Genomic DNA, 15,696 nt, shown 5'->3' with positions numbered 1-15,696 from the left:
GCAGGGATGGTTTTCCTAGCAAGTGCTTTCACAGATTTCTTACCTAGCTTAGGTTGAGAGAGGAGTATAGAGTTACTACTTACATCACCTTTACTATTAGACCTTCACAGATTCAAACCCAATAAAATAATACGCTTTATCAGTTGACTGTCATCACTCACAGAACTTGTTTAAGTCCTAGTCTATACATTTTTATATACCCTTACATATGAGGGTATGCAGTGCAAACCGGACCTGTGCCCCTAAAGTATGTATGCCATGCAAAAGCTGCATGCTGGATAGCTGCTTCAGAAGTAAAGTAAATCAGACCCTGTGGAGTGCCTGTAAGTCCTGGCTGGATTGCTACTACTCTTCGAGATGGGTTGTTTGCTATTAGTTCTAGCATCTTCTCCTCATCCTGCAGTTTAGTGAAGAAATACCTTCACTTCTGTGAGGGATTTTATAAACCCAGCTTTCAGGTGCCTGAAGTAAGGATTTGCATCAGGTGTTGAGGCAATCATAAAACAGTCCCTTTTAGCCTAAGATGAGTTTTCAGTGGTTATGGGATTAGCTTGATTGGATTTCAGCTTGATTTAAATAAATTAAAAAAAAAGTATGCGCTTGATTTTAAGCATACCATCTGGACAAGTGAGATATGAAATACCGGACCCCTGTGTTTGTATTTAGAATGTTTACAAGTTGTTAACTATCTACAGACAATGCATGCCAGGCCACTCAGATGTAGGAAAGACTTGAATTAAAGTTTTGCTTGGGTTGTATCTGAAAAGGATGGCTCATAGCAAGTTATGGTGTTGCACTACTATCAATATATATAAGAAACCATTCTAAAATAGAAACTTGGAACATCAGAGATCAGTTTAAGTGCACATACAAAACGTGCAGATGACCTTCCTAGGCACTGTCTGTAGCTAACGAGAGGATGCCGTGAGGACAACTCAGATCATGAACTTGAAGTCAAGTTTCTGGAGAAGCAGAACTCTCCTTTGGTAACAGAAGACTAGCTTTGCTAAGCTAAAACTCCGTTTGTGTGTATGTGTATCTCCTGAAATCACTCTGTATGTATGAAAACTGTAAAACAGAGTACACAATAGCTCTATAGCTTTTTTTCAATGTTATAAATATATAGTCTCACTGTGAAAGGGAAATTTTGCAGTGCCTTGGGGTATTTTTTTTTCCTTTAAAAGGTAGAAGAATATAAAAGAATCCCTTATAGTCACAAGGGGGTATGGAATGAAACAGAGAATTAGGCAATGATTCAAATCCCTAAGCTGCTGTTTTAATTGGATCATCCTCCTCTTCTGATCTGGAGTTTGGTTTGCAGTGCTCTGACTTTCTGTGAAGCTTAGCTGTGCTATTTTTGCTTTATGCCAGATTTATTCCAGATGCTGTGCCTCTGGAAATCAAGCAAAACGCTGATCTTAACAGTATCAGCATTTTCTCTCAATACATAATCCTAATTTTCTGTCTGTGGGACATGCAGCGATCAAAATCTTGTAGTATGGCTCTCTTCTTTATGAAGGTTTTCTTCTCAGGCGTGTGCTCTCAGACAACAGAAGTGAAACCTGCTGAGCTCTTCTGTTTTCCTGACATTCTCATTAAAAGGACTTAGTATGTAAAGATTTCTGAAAAAAGCAAGTAAGAATGCTACTGTCCTGTTTGCTACTTACGCAAAAGACTTTAAATGTGGGGAACAGCAGCAATATATTCACTTCAGATGCACTTAATTCACAGCTTTCTTAACTAGTTCTCTACAGAAATTACATCGTGTGAGCATGCATTTCATTGTTGAAGCTACTTACCTACTACATCTTGTTTTTCACTGACATATTTCTAAAGTAATGGCTTTTAATCTTATTTGGAAGACAATCCTCACGATTCCTGACTCAGCTGGACACATCAAAATGAAATAATGAAGGAGCTATGTTACTTGCACTTAGTTTGCATTATCACACTGCAGGTTAAGTATGAACTTACTGTAATTAAAATTAAGAATATCATACTATTCTGAATTTCTGTGGATTATTCTTTTCTGTGACCTCGTGATCCTGATGATCTTTTTTGAATTTTATATTGTATACATCTTACTTAAATGTGTGAAGTGTGTCGAACTCTTTATCTCTGAAATAACGTTAACCTTTTTATTTTTTGATCCCACTGGTATCTGAAGAACCATATCTGTCCTTATTTACTTTGGCATTTTTATCAGGTGGCATGTGGTATTGTGTTCTTTCTTTTTGTTTTGGTTGGATGAATACACAATGTTAGAGTCTCTTAAGTAAAGCCCTGTTTGTTTTATGTTACTTACCAGTAAACTGTAAAACATTAGTTTCTAGTTCTGGCCTGATGCCAGAAACACCACTGTTTTTGCCAAAGTTCTAGCAATAGGTACTGTAATTTAATTACTATTGGCATTCAGTTATGAAGGAGTTGTCTTGCTGTGATTTTCTGTTAGGTAAGCGTGGTCCAAGACTCAGTAAATATATCAGGACAGTCTAATACAAACACTTTGAAGGTACCTGAATGTCGCCTAGCAGAAGATTTAGGGAATCTCTGGGAAACAACAAGATTTACAGATTGCAGTTTTTATGTAGGAGGACAAGAATTCAAAGCTCATAAATCTGTCCTTGCAGGTACTTTCTACTTTTGTATTGCTATTATTTTGTAACTAAATTTTTGCTAAAAGTTGAAAATATGATTATATTTAATATTTACTTTTCTTGCTACAGCACGCTCTCCAGTTTTTAATGCAATGTTTGAACATGAAATGGAGGAAAGCAAAAAGGTAAGCCTTTGTGAAAACTTTACATGTGAAAAATTGTACATTGTGAAGTGGGGAGAGGTTGCGAAAAACTTGAAGGGTTGCAAATTGAGGAAGATAAGTACTGTGTGCGTGAGTGGAGGAGGTACCACTGAACCATGCTCTCCTGGTGAGTTCTGTAAGAGTTTCTTTATGTAGATAGAGTAGATAGGGCTGACTGTGGAGAGGTTCTGGAGGATTTGTTCTTTCAAGTACTTAAATCTGCCCTAGATCAGTCTGGATTTGTTTTCAACATTAGCTGTGATGTGATTGACCTAGTAATCTCTGCCACTTTTTGCTTTAGTTTATACCTTCACGTAAGGTGGTTGACCTCACTAAGGCTATAGTGTATTAAAACATTTTATGTGGTAGCTAGGACACAAAGAAACAACAGGTGAATTATGACTGAAATTAAGCCCTGAGGCAGTGAAGCACTCCTTTTCATTCACAGTTTCTGCAGGCACTTGACCTGTGTAAGTGTTTTGGATGGATAGGTACTTCATCAGCACAGATTGCTGCTTCTGCTTTTACGCACTTGCTGTCTCCCACAGTGAGGAGTTGTTTGTGTCTTCTATGAAGATGACTATCTAAAATGGGTTAGTTACAGGCAGAATCCATGAAAAGGAAAGGAACCGCTCAGCTCACTATGGGATAGTAATAGATGATCATGACTTCGTCTTGGAGGCTGCAAGGATGCCACTTGCGTAAACAAATGCATCAGGTAGATATGGTGCTCTAGTACAGTTGAGTTTCACAAACGTGGCATTTTTCTTCCCAATCTGGAAACTTTTACAGGTAGAATTGGAATAATGGAAGCATTTTATTGGGATTTCTGGACTGAAAGAAACCCAGAGATGTCTCAGCTTCAGTAATGTGCCATGCCGGGGGCCTTCACCTTCATGTTAGTAGTAAATGTCCAGTGCAGAACTGCTACTGAAAACCATGTGTGGTTCAGGGGATAGGAAACCAGAATGTGTACATCTCATCTGCTGATAGCCTGTAATTTTTGTACTTCATTCACAAGTCTGGTGCTTGCTTCTACATCTTTGACGTAGTTTCCTACAGTTAGTTGCTTATAGAGAATACTATTAGGGGATGGGGCCAAGCATGCAATACCACAGTTTTGTTAGGATAGTCTTCAGCTACATGATGTCAGTTAGATGTGCTTCTTTGTTTGCTTTTTGGATTCTGAGAACAAAACGTAGGCAGTGTTGACTCAATTTAAGTCGAGCCAAAAATGGCTCGCTTTGTTCTGTCTGCCACTGCTGATATTCCAAGCACATCATTGTCTGGTTGGAAACTCAGCAGCACTTTGAAATATTCCTGAAACTCTGCCTTGATTTTTATGTACAGCCTGTGCAATAGAGTCCAGAGTTAGACATTGCTAGAAAAAAACTTGCAATTACTTTTTATTGCCGAAGCTTTTCCAGCTGATTTCTACCTGACTTTTAAGAGCTACTGATTTTGATTACTTTATGCTTAATATTGTTGAACACTAACCTAAATTTGTAAGAATGTTGTGTGATGGATGGCAAATGAAAATGTGTAGTGTACGTGCAGATGGCATTTGATTATGTTCACTTTAAAGTTGCAGCTAAATTCCAGAGGCTTTTATTGATTCTTCTTCTTTACCAGAATCGTGTAGAAATAAATGATGTAGACCCTGAAGTTTTTAAAGAAATGATGAGATTCATTTACACAGGAAAAGCACCAAACCTTGAAAAAATGGCCGACAATTTGTTGGCAGCTGCAGACAAAGTAAGTAATTGACTCCTAAATTCTTAAACCTGATGCTTTTTTCTGGAATGTTCTTCTAAAAAAAGAAAAACAACAGTTTTTCAGATTGATCTCTATTTTCTCCTTTTTTTAAATATGAGAAACTTATTCAAAATGAAGAAAGATGGGAAATAGACTTCTTTGTAGCAGTAGAAGGCTGATATATCTGAAACTTCTGGTCAAGAAAGATTTTAATTATATTTATTATTGAAATTTTTTAGAAATTGGGGACCTTTTAATATGATCTGTAATATTAGTCTTAAGTGTGCCCTAGATCTTTTTATTCCTAAAGAGGATTTATACAAGTGTTTGAATTAACTGTGTGCCCTAAAGTACTGCTGCTTCAGAACATTCATCTTTTTGTCTTCCCTACAAACAGAATGGTTCTTTCACCACTGCTGTATTGGGATCTTGTCTACTCTTTAAATTGTTGCTCTGCGAAATACTTTGAGATAAGGGGGATTTATAGCAGCACATCAATTAAAGTGAGATTATTCTCTTTCATGTAATTTACAGTTTTCTAAATTTTTTAAAACTTGACCCAATACATTGTTTTTTCTTTGCTGTTTTACAGCTTGAGTTTTAATTTTAGTTAGTTAGCTATCCTCAGAGGACACAGTTGTCTCTCCCTGAGGAGACATAAGTAGTTTAGAATCCAGAAAATACTCACTTTCAGCGTGTATGATCTGAGACTTTTTTTACTCTCAGCTGAGAGTGTGGCAATTTCTTAAACTACCTTTGCAATTTCTGAATTGGTTGTGCAATCATATCCATAAAACATTAGTGTGAAAGCTGCTTGTTCTCATCATCAATCCTAATACAAGTCATTTAAGATCGTATAAGTCATCCCAGTAATTAATTTTGAGAAACAATTATAAATTTTTTTCTGGCAAGTTAATATGTTCTAGTTTTTCAAGATCTCTTGACCTGTCCTTCCTTGACTTTGGTGACTTAGCGCTCTTATTCTTTTCACCTCTCACTGCCAGCATCTCATCTTCCAAAACTGATAGTGTTTTGTCAAGTTTCAGTACACCCAAGCAGGAAGGTGAAAATGGTGTTACTCTATGAATGCTGGCCTGTATTTAGGACGTAATGGATAAATGTGGTGAATATTATAAGATACAATTGTATGGTTGTCTGCAACACCAGGAAATAAAAATGGTGAGCTAGGAGGTCCGTATAGCTTTTTGTACCAGCTAAACTGCTAGAAACTTTCTGCTGTTCCTTCTGAATGTGAAATAATAATCTAAAAATGAGTGTTCTGCATATTACCAAAGGCATTACACTGCTGTAATACCTGGGAGGTATAGATTTCTTGTAATTAATATTTATTTACTCTAAATAGAGGTATCCTGAGGAGTACTATTGTAATAAATTGAAATAAAAATGCATAGGTCTAGAAACATAGAAGTTAGCCTAATAATTTGACTTAAGTGGCACTTCTTCGTTGCATGGAGCAGTTGCTAATACAAATGTATGAGTGGCAACTTGAGTATATATGCCACTTATGTATCTAAAATTCTTTTCAGACTTGAAAACTGTATCTTAAGGGTGCTAAACTAAATTGGACGGATAAGATCTCAGTAAAAATGTATACAGCAGAATGAAACCTGTTCAGAGTATCACATCCTTCAAAAAAGCAGCACAGTTTAATACAAAATATAATGCAGGAATGCAGTTATTTTATATCAGGTTTATGGTAGTCTGTGTCAAAGTTGTGGAAAAAATGAAGTAATTTAGAGATGGGGTGGGGCTTTGGAACAAGCTGGTTTTAGACAGGCTAATTTATTTTCCCTTGGTCAGTTTCATGAAACTTTCCATTGTATCATTTCTTGCCCCTCACTTTGAGATGTAAACCTGTCTAATGATGATTTTGATGAAGAGCCCATGTCTGTTCCTTGTTCTTCCTCCCTTACCAAACTGAAGGAGAACAAACTTCTGAATGAGCTTTGGTTTTTCTGCTGTTTTAATAAAAGTTCTCCCAGTAAAGTGTTTGATCAGTTTGTGTCAAACCTAATGCATGTCTTACTATCTGAGGACTCTTCAGTGCAGCGTATTGAATTTTGAGTTGCCTGTTTGGAAGCAGTTTGATGTTAAGCTTGGAAGGCACCAAGCATTTTCATGACTGAAATGGCCTTTAAAACTGTAGCGATAACGGTAGAAAGAATGAGTTTGAAGAATGATTAGTGTAGTTTTTTCTTTTATCAGTATGCACTGGAACGGCTGAAGGTCATGTGTGAGGAAGCACTCTGTAGTAACCTCTCGGTAGAAAATGTTGCTGACATTCTTATCCTCGCAGATTTGCACAGCGCTGAACAGTTAAAAGCACAAGCAATAGACTTCATTAACAGGCAAGTAATCTTTGTAAGACTCTAAATGTATTTGTATTTATGCCTGGTGTACCTTTTCAATATTAGCGCAGTTCTCTCTTTCAGGTGCAGTGTTCTTAGACAGCTCGGGTGTAAAGATGGGAAAAACTGGAATAGCAAGTAAGTTTCCCTGCCTCACGATGTTCTGTACAAACACTGCTAAATAGACTGCAGATCCTAAGAACTGTTGCTTCATTTCCACACTACTGAGGCCAGTCACTGACTGTAAGTAAAGTAGGATTTAGCAGATGCTACCCCAGTTATGATTGTGACTTCCCCTCTAACTGATAGGGAGAGTTAACTGCCCTCCAGTGTGAGATCAGTTTGACAATATCTGGGTTTCATTCCTCTTCTCCTAGGGACATATCAGTGCTGTGAGATGGTGGCCACAACCTTTATAAAAGAAACCATTCTCTTGACTAACCAGGTTTGTGCCTGGAGGAGCGACAACCCCAGTGTGGTTTCAAGACTTGTTTAGGTTGGCAGGTGCTCTTCTTGCCTTCGGTGACATGTTTGTGCACCCTCCCACATGCCAATGTAGTGTTCTTGAGGCCACACAACTAGTTAGTCAGGTCCCTCTGATCTGATTCTGTAAGGGCTCGTGCCTACGCTGGAAACAGGTTGAGAATACGTGGCTTGGGCTGTAGGACTGATTGCAGCATCTGTTTAGAAGAGCTCAAGTGAATCGTGGAATAGAAGACAGCCAGCTTCACAACAGCCAGTGGTAGGCTGAAGCAGTAAAAGGACAGCAGAGCACTTCTCTGGATATTCTGACAGTGGGAAATCTGTGTTGTACCAGTTACTTTAAAATTTTAGTGTTTCTCCTTTAAAAAAATAAAAAGTCTTCAAAGGCCTAATGATTGAATGTGATGTGGGAAAGGAAGAGGGGGGTAGAAAAACTAATGAAGATAAGTCAGAATACGTAACAAACTAGTTGATGTGTTCCTTCTCAAGCGATTTGGAATTTACTTAGCTCACTTCTGTCTTAGTTAATTGCTAGTAAAGATACTGGTCATTTTTGCTTCAGCTAAAGCATCTGTGATAAATCAGGGAAATAACGTGAGAGGGCCTGGCTTAATTTACTGGCTGGGCACCAGGGAGTCTGAAGTTTGGTATTGTTTCTCAAGGCACTTACCTTTACTGACTTGCAGCAGAAGATTAAAGGCTTGCGTTAGAAATCCTGTAGTGTAGAGCTCAGCTGCTAACTTTGTGCTTGACAATGTTCCTGAGACGGTATGAGGGTGCTCATGAAAGGCTTTTGAAAATGCGGGGCAGTCGAAACTTGGGATTGATGCATAAACTGTTGGTTCCAAATTACAAATTTATCCTGTGTCAGCGTGGCATGCATCCCAACTGGTGTAATATTCTTCATGTGCAGAGTGAATTTTATGCTTTTCTTTTATACTATTTCACAAAAAAAGTAAAAATATACATTGAGTAAATACGTAGTTTTTAATCTCCTGGATGTCAGTGTGATACTTGCTGAAATCTGTTGTTGCTTCTGTGTTAGAAATCAGCAGTGGCCCCTAAAAGCCATTCTGAATGTAGTCCATGATCTTGTACTGAAGAAAGAGTGAATATTCTCAAATACGCTCCACTGGTACTGAAACTGCGAGCTCCCAGTGAAGGGTTCTGTATTCCGCCAGCTAATCTGTCTTCATGACTTTTTCTAGTATATGAACTACATCATTTTGCTGCAGTTTCAGCTGATTCTTTTTGTCATCCTTCTCTCTCGTCAAACTGAGCATGCCCTTCTGTGTAATGAGATTATCATGTCTTCCCTTGCTTTTCCTCTCTGCACTAGATCTCATTTTCTTCTAGTTTTCCTCTTGTTTTTACTGTTTTTCCTGAGCAGTGGCAAGGTGGTTGTGATAACATGGTGCCCAGCATTGGACACAGTTCTCTAGCTGAGGTGTCACTGGTATGAGTAGAGCAGAATAGGTACCCTCTGCCCTATATGTGATGATATTAATGTACCCAAATAGCAATTTGCTATTTCCGGTGGCATCCTTACTGGCATTCATAAAGTCTGTTGTGTCGTAATGCTCAGCTGCTCTTCTGTAGTAGTTCTACCTTGCCTGCTCTTCTCCACTGTGCATTTGTGCATTTGGTTTGTAAAATTGTGTGACTATTCTTAATACTTCTGTTTTCAGCCAAGCAACAGACATAATGGAAACAGCAGGCTGGAAGTCCATGATCCACTCCCACCCTCACTTAGTAGCAGAGGCCTTTCGCGCACTAGCGTCTGCACAGTGTCCACAGTTTGGCATTCCACGCAAACGGCTAAAACAGTCATGAAATCTTCCATGAACTTTAGAGAAATCGAATTGACTCTGCTCCTCCATGTCCAGAGGTGTTTTCACAAACCATAACAAGAGTTTTTGTTATCCTTGTCCACAGAACAGAAGCTGAAAAAGCCTATTGTTTGCTTTTCAGATGGATAATTTATGGTTTAATCCTCAGCTTTAAATTAGACTGATTACTCTAATTCACTGAAAGGCCTTAAATTATCTTCAATGACTCTCTAGTCCATATAGTCTAATGTATCTTGATTTTTTTAATATTATTTTTTAATGTGCCTTGTCTTTTTGACTAGGCTCTGCAGGATTGCACTAGCTCCATAATGCAGTAAAGTTGATAACTGAAGATTAATTTTTGAAAGGGATCTTCCATTATTTTCAGAAGAAAAAGAAAAAAAAAGATTATAGTTTGGTCCTGTGCTAACTGGAAGGTTTTAACTAGCCTCTCATTAAAAGCGCTTGAACCAGAGGCACATAATGTACCCTAGACAAGTGCTAAATATAGGGAGAGCCTGTTTACCTTCAGCGGATGCTTACAGGCTATTTATGGCAATATACTGCTTTGAACATAATTTATTTTTCATTGTGGGGGCAAATATGCAATGGTTTGGCCCGAAAATGTATTTTCATTACAGTTTGTAATGCTTATTGTGTGTGTGTCAAAGCTGTCCAAACGGTAAAAAGAAACACAGAATAAACCTCTTGCTTGTGTTTCTTTACGGTCCATCATTAGTTTACATTTAATGCAGAACTGAACGAGAGGTAAAGAGTTCAATGTGAAAACAGAATAGTATTGTATATGGAAAAAATATATCCCAACGTGTATGGTTACATAGTAAAGTAAAGGATGCATAGAATGACCAAATGTAAATTGAAGAAATGGGCCAAATGGATTCTGAATATGCACTTTTAATGTGTAACTTTTGTATGTTGTGTGGTACATATATATTTTGCTTTTGATGAATTAATGAGGTACAGGTAATTGTGGCTTAACTTTTTAGATACATTTTAAGATGCCCACAGCCACATGGGATTTAGTTTTGTTAGAAAAGAAAGGCATGTCTTTTTAAGACTCAATTGAAGGTGGCTATTGCAAGCTTTCATATTTAAGTAACAGAATATTTTTGCTTATTTGAAAAAGGCATGTGAATGATAAAATTTTGAAGGGATTTTTTTCCCATCTTGAAGTATGTGCACAGCTTCCATTAACACCTCTGGAGGTTATGTACACATCAAGAGGAATATTTCCCTGAAATGTCAGATGGTATTTGCAAGCAGAGACTTGCTCAGTCTTGCATTTCAGTTATTGTACTAGCATTGTGGATGGTATTGAAATTCTGCATAATGTGAAAAGGATGAAACATTTGTAAACTGCTTGTCATGGGCCAGTTCTTTATTATATGAACCTTAGCTTTAATATCAACATCCTCAGTGTTTGATAGCTTTGTTTACAATTGGGAGGAAAAGTCTGCAGTAGTGCACACTCTAAATGTTTCCTGAGTTATTGCATTGAGTTTACTGTAATAGTGATAATATGCTATATTTCTCTTTTAGCAAGACTTGGGTTTAGCAGTGGGGAACGGGAGGAGATCTCACCTAATTTATAAACATTTGCATAAGGGTTTTAGTTTGACTATTAAAAAAAAGTTATGCAGGGAGGAGAGAGGAAGAATGTCAGATTGTTAAAATCTATCTCCATCCTCATTTCATTAAGATTCATCTGAATTGCTCTGAAGGAAATTTTAAGAGGAAAGAGTATATAGTTTTATACTTTTGACATCTAGTAAACCATTAGCAAAGGTAAATTGGAAAAAAATGCCCAGTCCAATTCTGAAGAAAAAAAAAACCTCTAAACATGCATTTTCTTACCTTCTAACTAAATCTTTATGATGGATAAAGTGTAAAATCGAAAAATTTAGTAGTACGTAAGGCATCAAATTATATATTTACAGAGATTTATCCTCTTATCATTTTTAAAATATTTATCTAAAATAAGATCTCATAAGCATTCTTCACAATAAGATGTAAAGGTAATTGTTCCCTCCAAAATAACGATGATTTTGCTGCACTGTGTAATGCGTTAGGACTATATATCGTCATACTCATCACTGGTAAAACTTGCAGCTCTAATATACAAAGTGACTTGAATATTTAATGCTGTAATGATTGTCCAGTTCAGCTTGTTCTAAAGTAACACCATACAGTAATCAAATGGGAAGCTTAAGGACTTTTATGAAATTTTTTTTTAGAAGCTTAATAGCACACTTTGTACCAAAAAATGTCAGACACTGTGCTGTAATATTATCTACATTGTAGAGTGTCCATTTTTCAAGTCAGGCAGTGTATACCATACATTACACTAACAGGAAAAAAAAAAAAACAAAATGATAAGTGATCTGTTTAGATTTGACTTTATTTATTATGTATGTTTTCAAGTTTTGTCAGCTCTTAAGAAAAAGGTAAAACAGTTGCTGTATTTTTAAGTGAGTGCACTAATTATTCACCTCTTCTGTTCTTTAATTAACTACATGCAGTGTTCTCACTGGAATGGGATAGCTGGTAATTACAACCTTCTCCTTCAGATTCAGTAGCTCGTTTTTGATTCCCCATGTCTCAAGAGCTTGCCCTTCAAAACCTCAGTCGTCAGTTCAAAGTGCAGCAGGTATAAAACTATCTAATACAGTGGACAGTTTTTTCAGGCTGAAATCTTAGGGGTTTTTTTCTTAGTTTTATATACAGATTAGGAATATAACGTATGAAGGTGCCATGTTTTGGCTTGCCAACAGTACTCCCTCAGATATATGTGAACCATCGCTTCCATACTTTTCTGGGGAGAACCCTGCATGTGTCCTGTGTGTGTGTGGGCGTGTGTGTATGACTGTGCGGTGTTTTTTGTCAAGAATGACTTTCTAAAAAATAAGGACTCAATTTGCTGTTAAAATGCTATTGTGTATTTTTTTTTTTTTCCATTTGAACCTCTCCTAAGGAGATGCTTTGGGTGGAAGATGCTTCAATAAATAATCCTTATTTCCTAGTCCATTTACTGCATGCAGAAGTATGAACACATGTGCCTTTTTTAGGAAACTGTTGTAATGAAGGGATGATTTAACAGGATACAAGATCTTTTTAAAAGGTATTTTTAAAGGTAAAGGAGAATGCTATTTCATACACGATTGAGACGGAAAAGTTACAAATTAGCCATTTGAGTTCTGTTGCATGTTGATTCTTGCTTCCTAAATTCATTTTCACTGAGGTAGAAACCACACAAAAAAGGTGGAGTAAGTATTACAGATACAAGTTGAGTAATGGTATATTTTTGTGACAATATCTGCTGTTACAGGATAAGTGTATGCCAAAATGTGGTAATCACGGATTCAAAGTTAGTTTTACAAGGTACTCTAACTCTGATGTTTTTCTAAATGTTGAGTATTTAGCATAAAATTCACCTTTGTACAGAAGGTCAGTAGATGATCTACATGGAGATTATGTTCCTTTTAAATCCTCATGGCAAGGTTTCTCCCTTGGGAGAATAAAACGATGTGCAGTACTTGAAACTGTGTTTCATAAAAGACTGAGTTGCAAATGTGAGGTATTGCTACCTGAAATATTGTTGGATTTCACAGTTGGTTAAAGTTCCTAAGCTTAATTGATTTTTTTTTTTTTTTTTTTGTAATTGACAAATGGAATGTTAACTGTCCTCTTTTGTCTGGTGTTGATAGCATATTTAGTGGAGAGTTTAGCTCCTTAGCTAGTAAGACACTGACTTAGTCTCATAAATTGGCTTCTGCTTACAGTAAATGGACTACGTTTGTAAAGGGAATTCACGATTTCAAGTGTTTTGGAAGGAACTTCACCATATTTGCAACCTGGTTTTTGAAGGTTTAAGATCAATGAGTCCTATTTTAGAAATTAAACCAGTGAAATGACTTAGACCTGTTTTGGGGTGGAAATGATTAAGAGAATTCAAGAGTAAACAGTTGTATCAAACCATCCAGCCTTTTTTTATCAGCTGATGTTAATGGTGAAATACTTTTTGTACCTTGTTGCTGAAAATATTTTTGCGTTTCAGCACATCAAGTTACAATAAAGTTGTTACTTATACAGAATGTGTCTGTGTGGCTTGTATTTGTCTTTTTTTGCCCTGTATACGTTCGCAATGGCTATCTTCCTTCTCCCCTTTGAGAAAGGTATTTTACAAGTCAGTCTGTTGTAAAATATACTGCTGTCCTTTTGGAAACCTGTTTGGGAGAGGATCGTATTGCAGTCTTGCTCTGATCTCCACTAACTTAGTTATTGTTCCATTTTGACACTTTCAAATAACTTTAGATCTCTGAACAGCTTATAACTTGCCTACCTGAGAAATGACTGCTGGTGCAAACGCTCTGTCAGAACCGATACTCGGTGGGAAGAAGAGCTGATCCAGTGGTAATGAAGATCGGCTGTGTGATTTCTAAGAGATTTGGTTTCTTTTTGTACCTACCGTTGAAAACTGTTGGGTTTTTTTTTCCTGTCAAGGATTATATGCTTATAATAACCACATACAACAGGAATGTTGTTTGTATTTCTTGTGGGAGCAAGTGGAATGTAAGAATAATCTATATTGGGTAGTTCATGGGGTTTGGTATATTTAAAGACATTTTGCAAAGATCCATAGGACTGTTGATATGCTACTTGGTGTATTTGACTTTGGACACACTGAACTCCAGGAAACGGTGATATCAAGGTAAGTTACTTTTTATAAAGTGACACAGGCCATGTGAACACACACAGTTCGCTGTCTTGTGTTATCTAGGCAAGAATGTGGCACAGTTGGCCATTGCAGTTCATCCTAAGGTGGCCTGGGTAACCAATAAGGATGCAGAGCTGTCATCACAGGGCTGTCATGAGTATCTCAGCATAGCACATTGCTGTTCTGTGTGTAGGTACATGCAGAGTTCTCCATGTTTGCTTAAAATATACCTCCCTTGAGGAACTCCACAGTGATTCAGCTTAAAGTTCCTCGTGGGGCTTATATCAGCGATGTAATTTACACCTTCACAAGCAGTTTCTGTAACCTCCAAGGTAAATGCGACTGGTTACCACTGAGTGGTAATCAAAATTATTTGTGCAAGTCCAGATTTTTGAACTGAGCCTCAACTTTTAGGTAAGGAATATTAAACTTCATTATTTCTTTTTTTAGAAGGCTATATTTTTATCCTTAGTCTTTCTGAAGTAATTTTTCTTCTGAGATGTTTATCTTGTCATCATACAAAAGTTTTCTTTGTTATTCAGCAGTTAGCTTTGATTTTAAAAAAGCACCTATTTTCCTTCTAAAATTAATTCTAATAGTCTTTTTTATGGAAACTGGGTGCAAATAAAAGCTTTTCCTCCTTTTAGTTGAATGCTGCTGTTTTAAAAAAAATAGTATTTTACGGTGTCAATCTATCTTGGTTTAACTAAAGTATTACTGGTAACTAACAGCTCTCTGAGAATTCTCATTTGAAGTCCAATGTATGTCCTTCCTTTTCTTTAAAAGGGGAAAGCTTGAATAATGAATCTCCATTGGTAAGATATGCTGTTAGAGTAAAAAGCATCTCTCGCTGTACAGCCCTGCCCTACGCTGAAGGCGTGGTTTGATGTCCTACTGAGTAGTGCCAGCTTAAGCAGTCCCCGTTACTGCCACTAGAAGAAAAGTATTTCAAAGTGCTGCCCGAGCAGTCGCAGGTGAGAAATACTGATAACAGTGTGCCTGTGCCACTTCTCCAGACTTACATAGTTGTTGTTGACTAATCATTGACAACTTGCATCTTAACTTTACCATGAGAAATTCTGGCTTTTGCTAGGATCTTCCCTAACTTAGTTTTGTTTAATAAAGAATTCACTAACTTCAGTTGTGTTCTATATGGAAGAATATAACCTTTCAATATAAATGTTTTTCTATGTTTTAGATTACTTCTGTTACTATTTAAGTTAGAGTATTACCCATTCCACTACAAATTTTACGTGCCATGTTTATTAAGTAAATTATATTAATGATCAAACTACTTCCATTATACACAAATAACTGCACTTTGCTTTGTCATAGTATGGTAATAGAGGTAATGCTGTTAATTGCTGTTAAAATTAGAGTAGTTCTGAACAGTTTATCTTTCTGCAAACTTCTCAGTAATTTTCCACTAGAGGAACGTTTTTTTATTGCCATCAATTTTGAAGACTCCTTCTTTGTTCTCTCAGAGAAAGCTGGAAGAAATACAAGCACAGAAGCCAAATAAAGCATTTCGGATGTGCGATGCAGAGGACTTGCTTTTTCTACTGCATCTAGGCAAAAAAACCCCAAGATTCAGCTGTGACAATTCATGAGTGCTTTGGAATAGAGATGGCATCCCAATGGTTCTCAAATAAGTTATATTTTAAACAGTATGTGAAGTTGATGCTTTAAGTGTAAAATTGGGTTTCTTATAAGTCAAGGATAAAT

At 36.9% G+C, this 15,696-nt stretch overlaps 1 protein-coding gene across 2 annotated transcripts in view; it reads left to right on the top strand.

Moving 5' to 3' along the window:
* The window catches only part of SPOPL (speckle type BTB/POZ protein like), a 39,525-nt gene extending 26,189 nt beyond the window's left edge, over window positions 1-13,336 (top strand). The window contains exons 6-11 of one of the 2 annotated variants that reach the window (XR_012633967.1): window positions 2,453-2,630; window positions 2,727-2,782; window positions 4,433-4,555; window positions 6,782-6,924; window positions 7,009-7,167; window positions 9,096-9,224. Coding sequence is in view for 1 of the 2 variants with exons in the window: in XM_074910929.1 (XP_074767030.1) it covers window positions 2,453-2,630; window positions 2,727-2,782; window positions 4,433-4,555; window positions 6,782-6,924; window positions 7,009-7,062; window positions 9,096-9,240 (699 nt within the window). In the remaining variant the exon portion in view is untranslated. Of the gene's footprint in view, window positions 1-2,452; window positions 2,631-2,726; window positions 2,783-4,432; window positions 4,556-6,781; window positions 6,925-7,008; window positions 7,168-9,095 lie in introns of both variants that reach the window. The other variant, XM_074910929.1, reaches the window with a different exon arrangement.
* The last annotated feature ends 2,360 nt before the right edge of the window (window positions 13,337-15,696 follow it).

This window comes from Athene noctua, chromosome 7, assembly GCF_965140245.1.
Source record: "Athene noctua chromosome 7, bAthNoc1.hap1.1, whole genome shotgun sequence".
NCBI lineage: Eukaryota > Metazoa > Chordata > Aves > Strigiformes > Strigidae > Athene > Athene noctua.
Note: the sequence above shows the minus strand (reverse complement) of the source record. Positions and strands in the feature narration are given on the sequence as shown.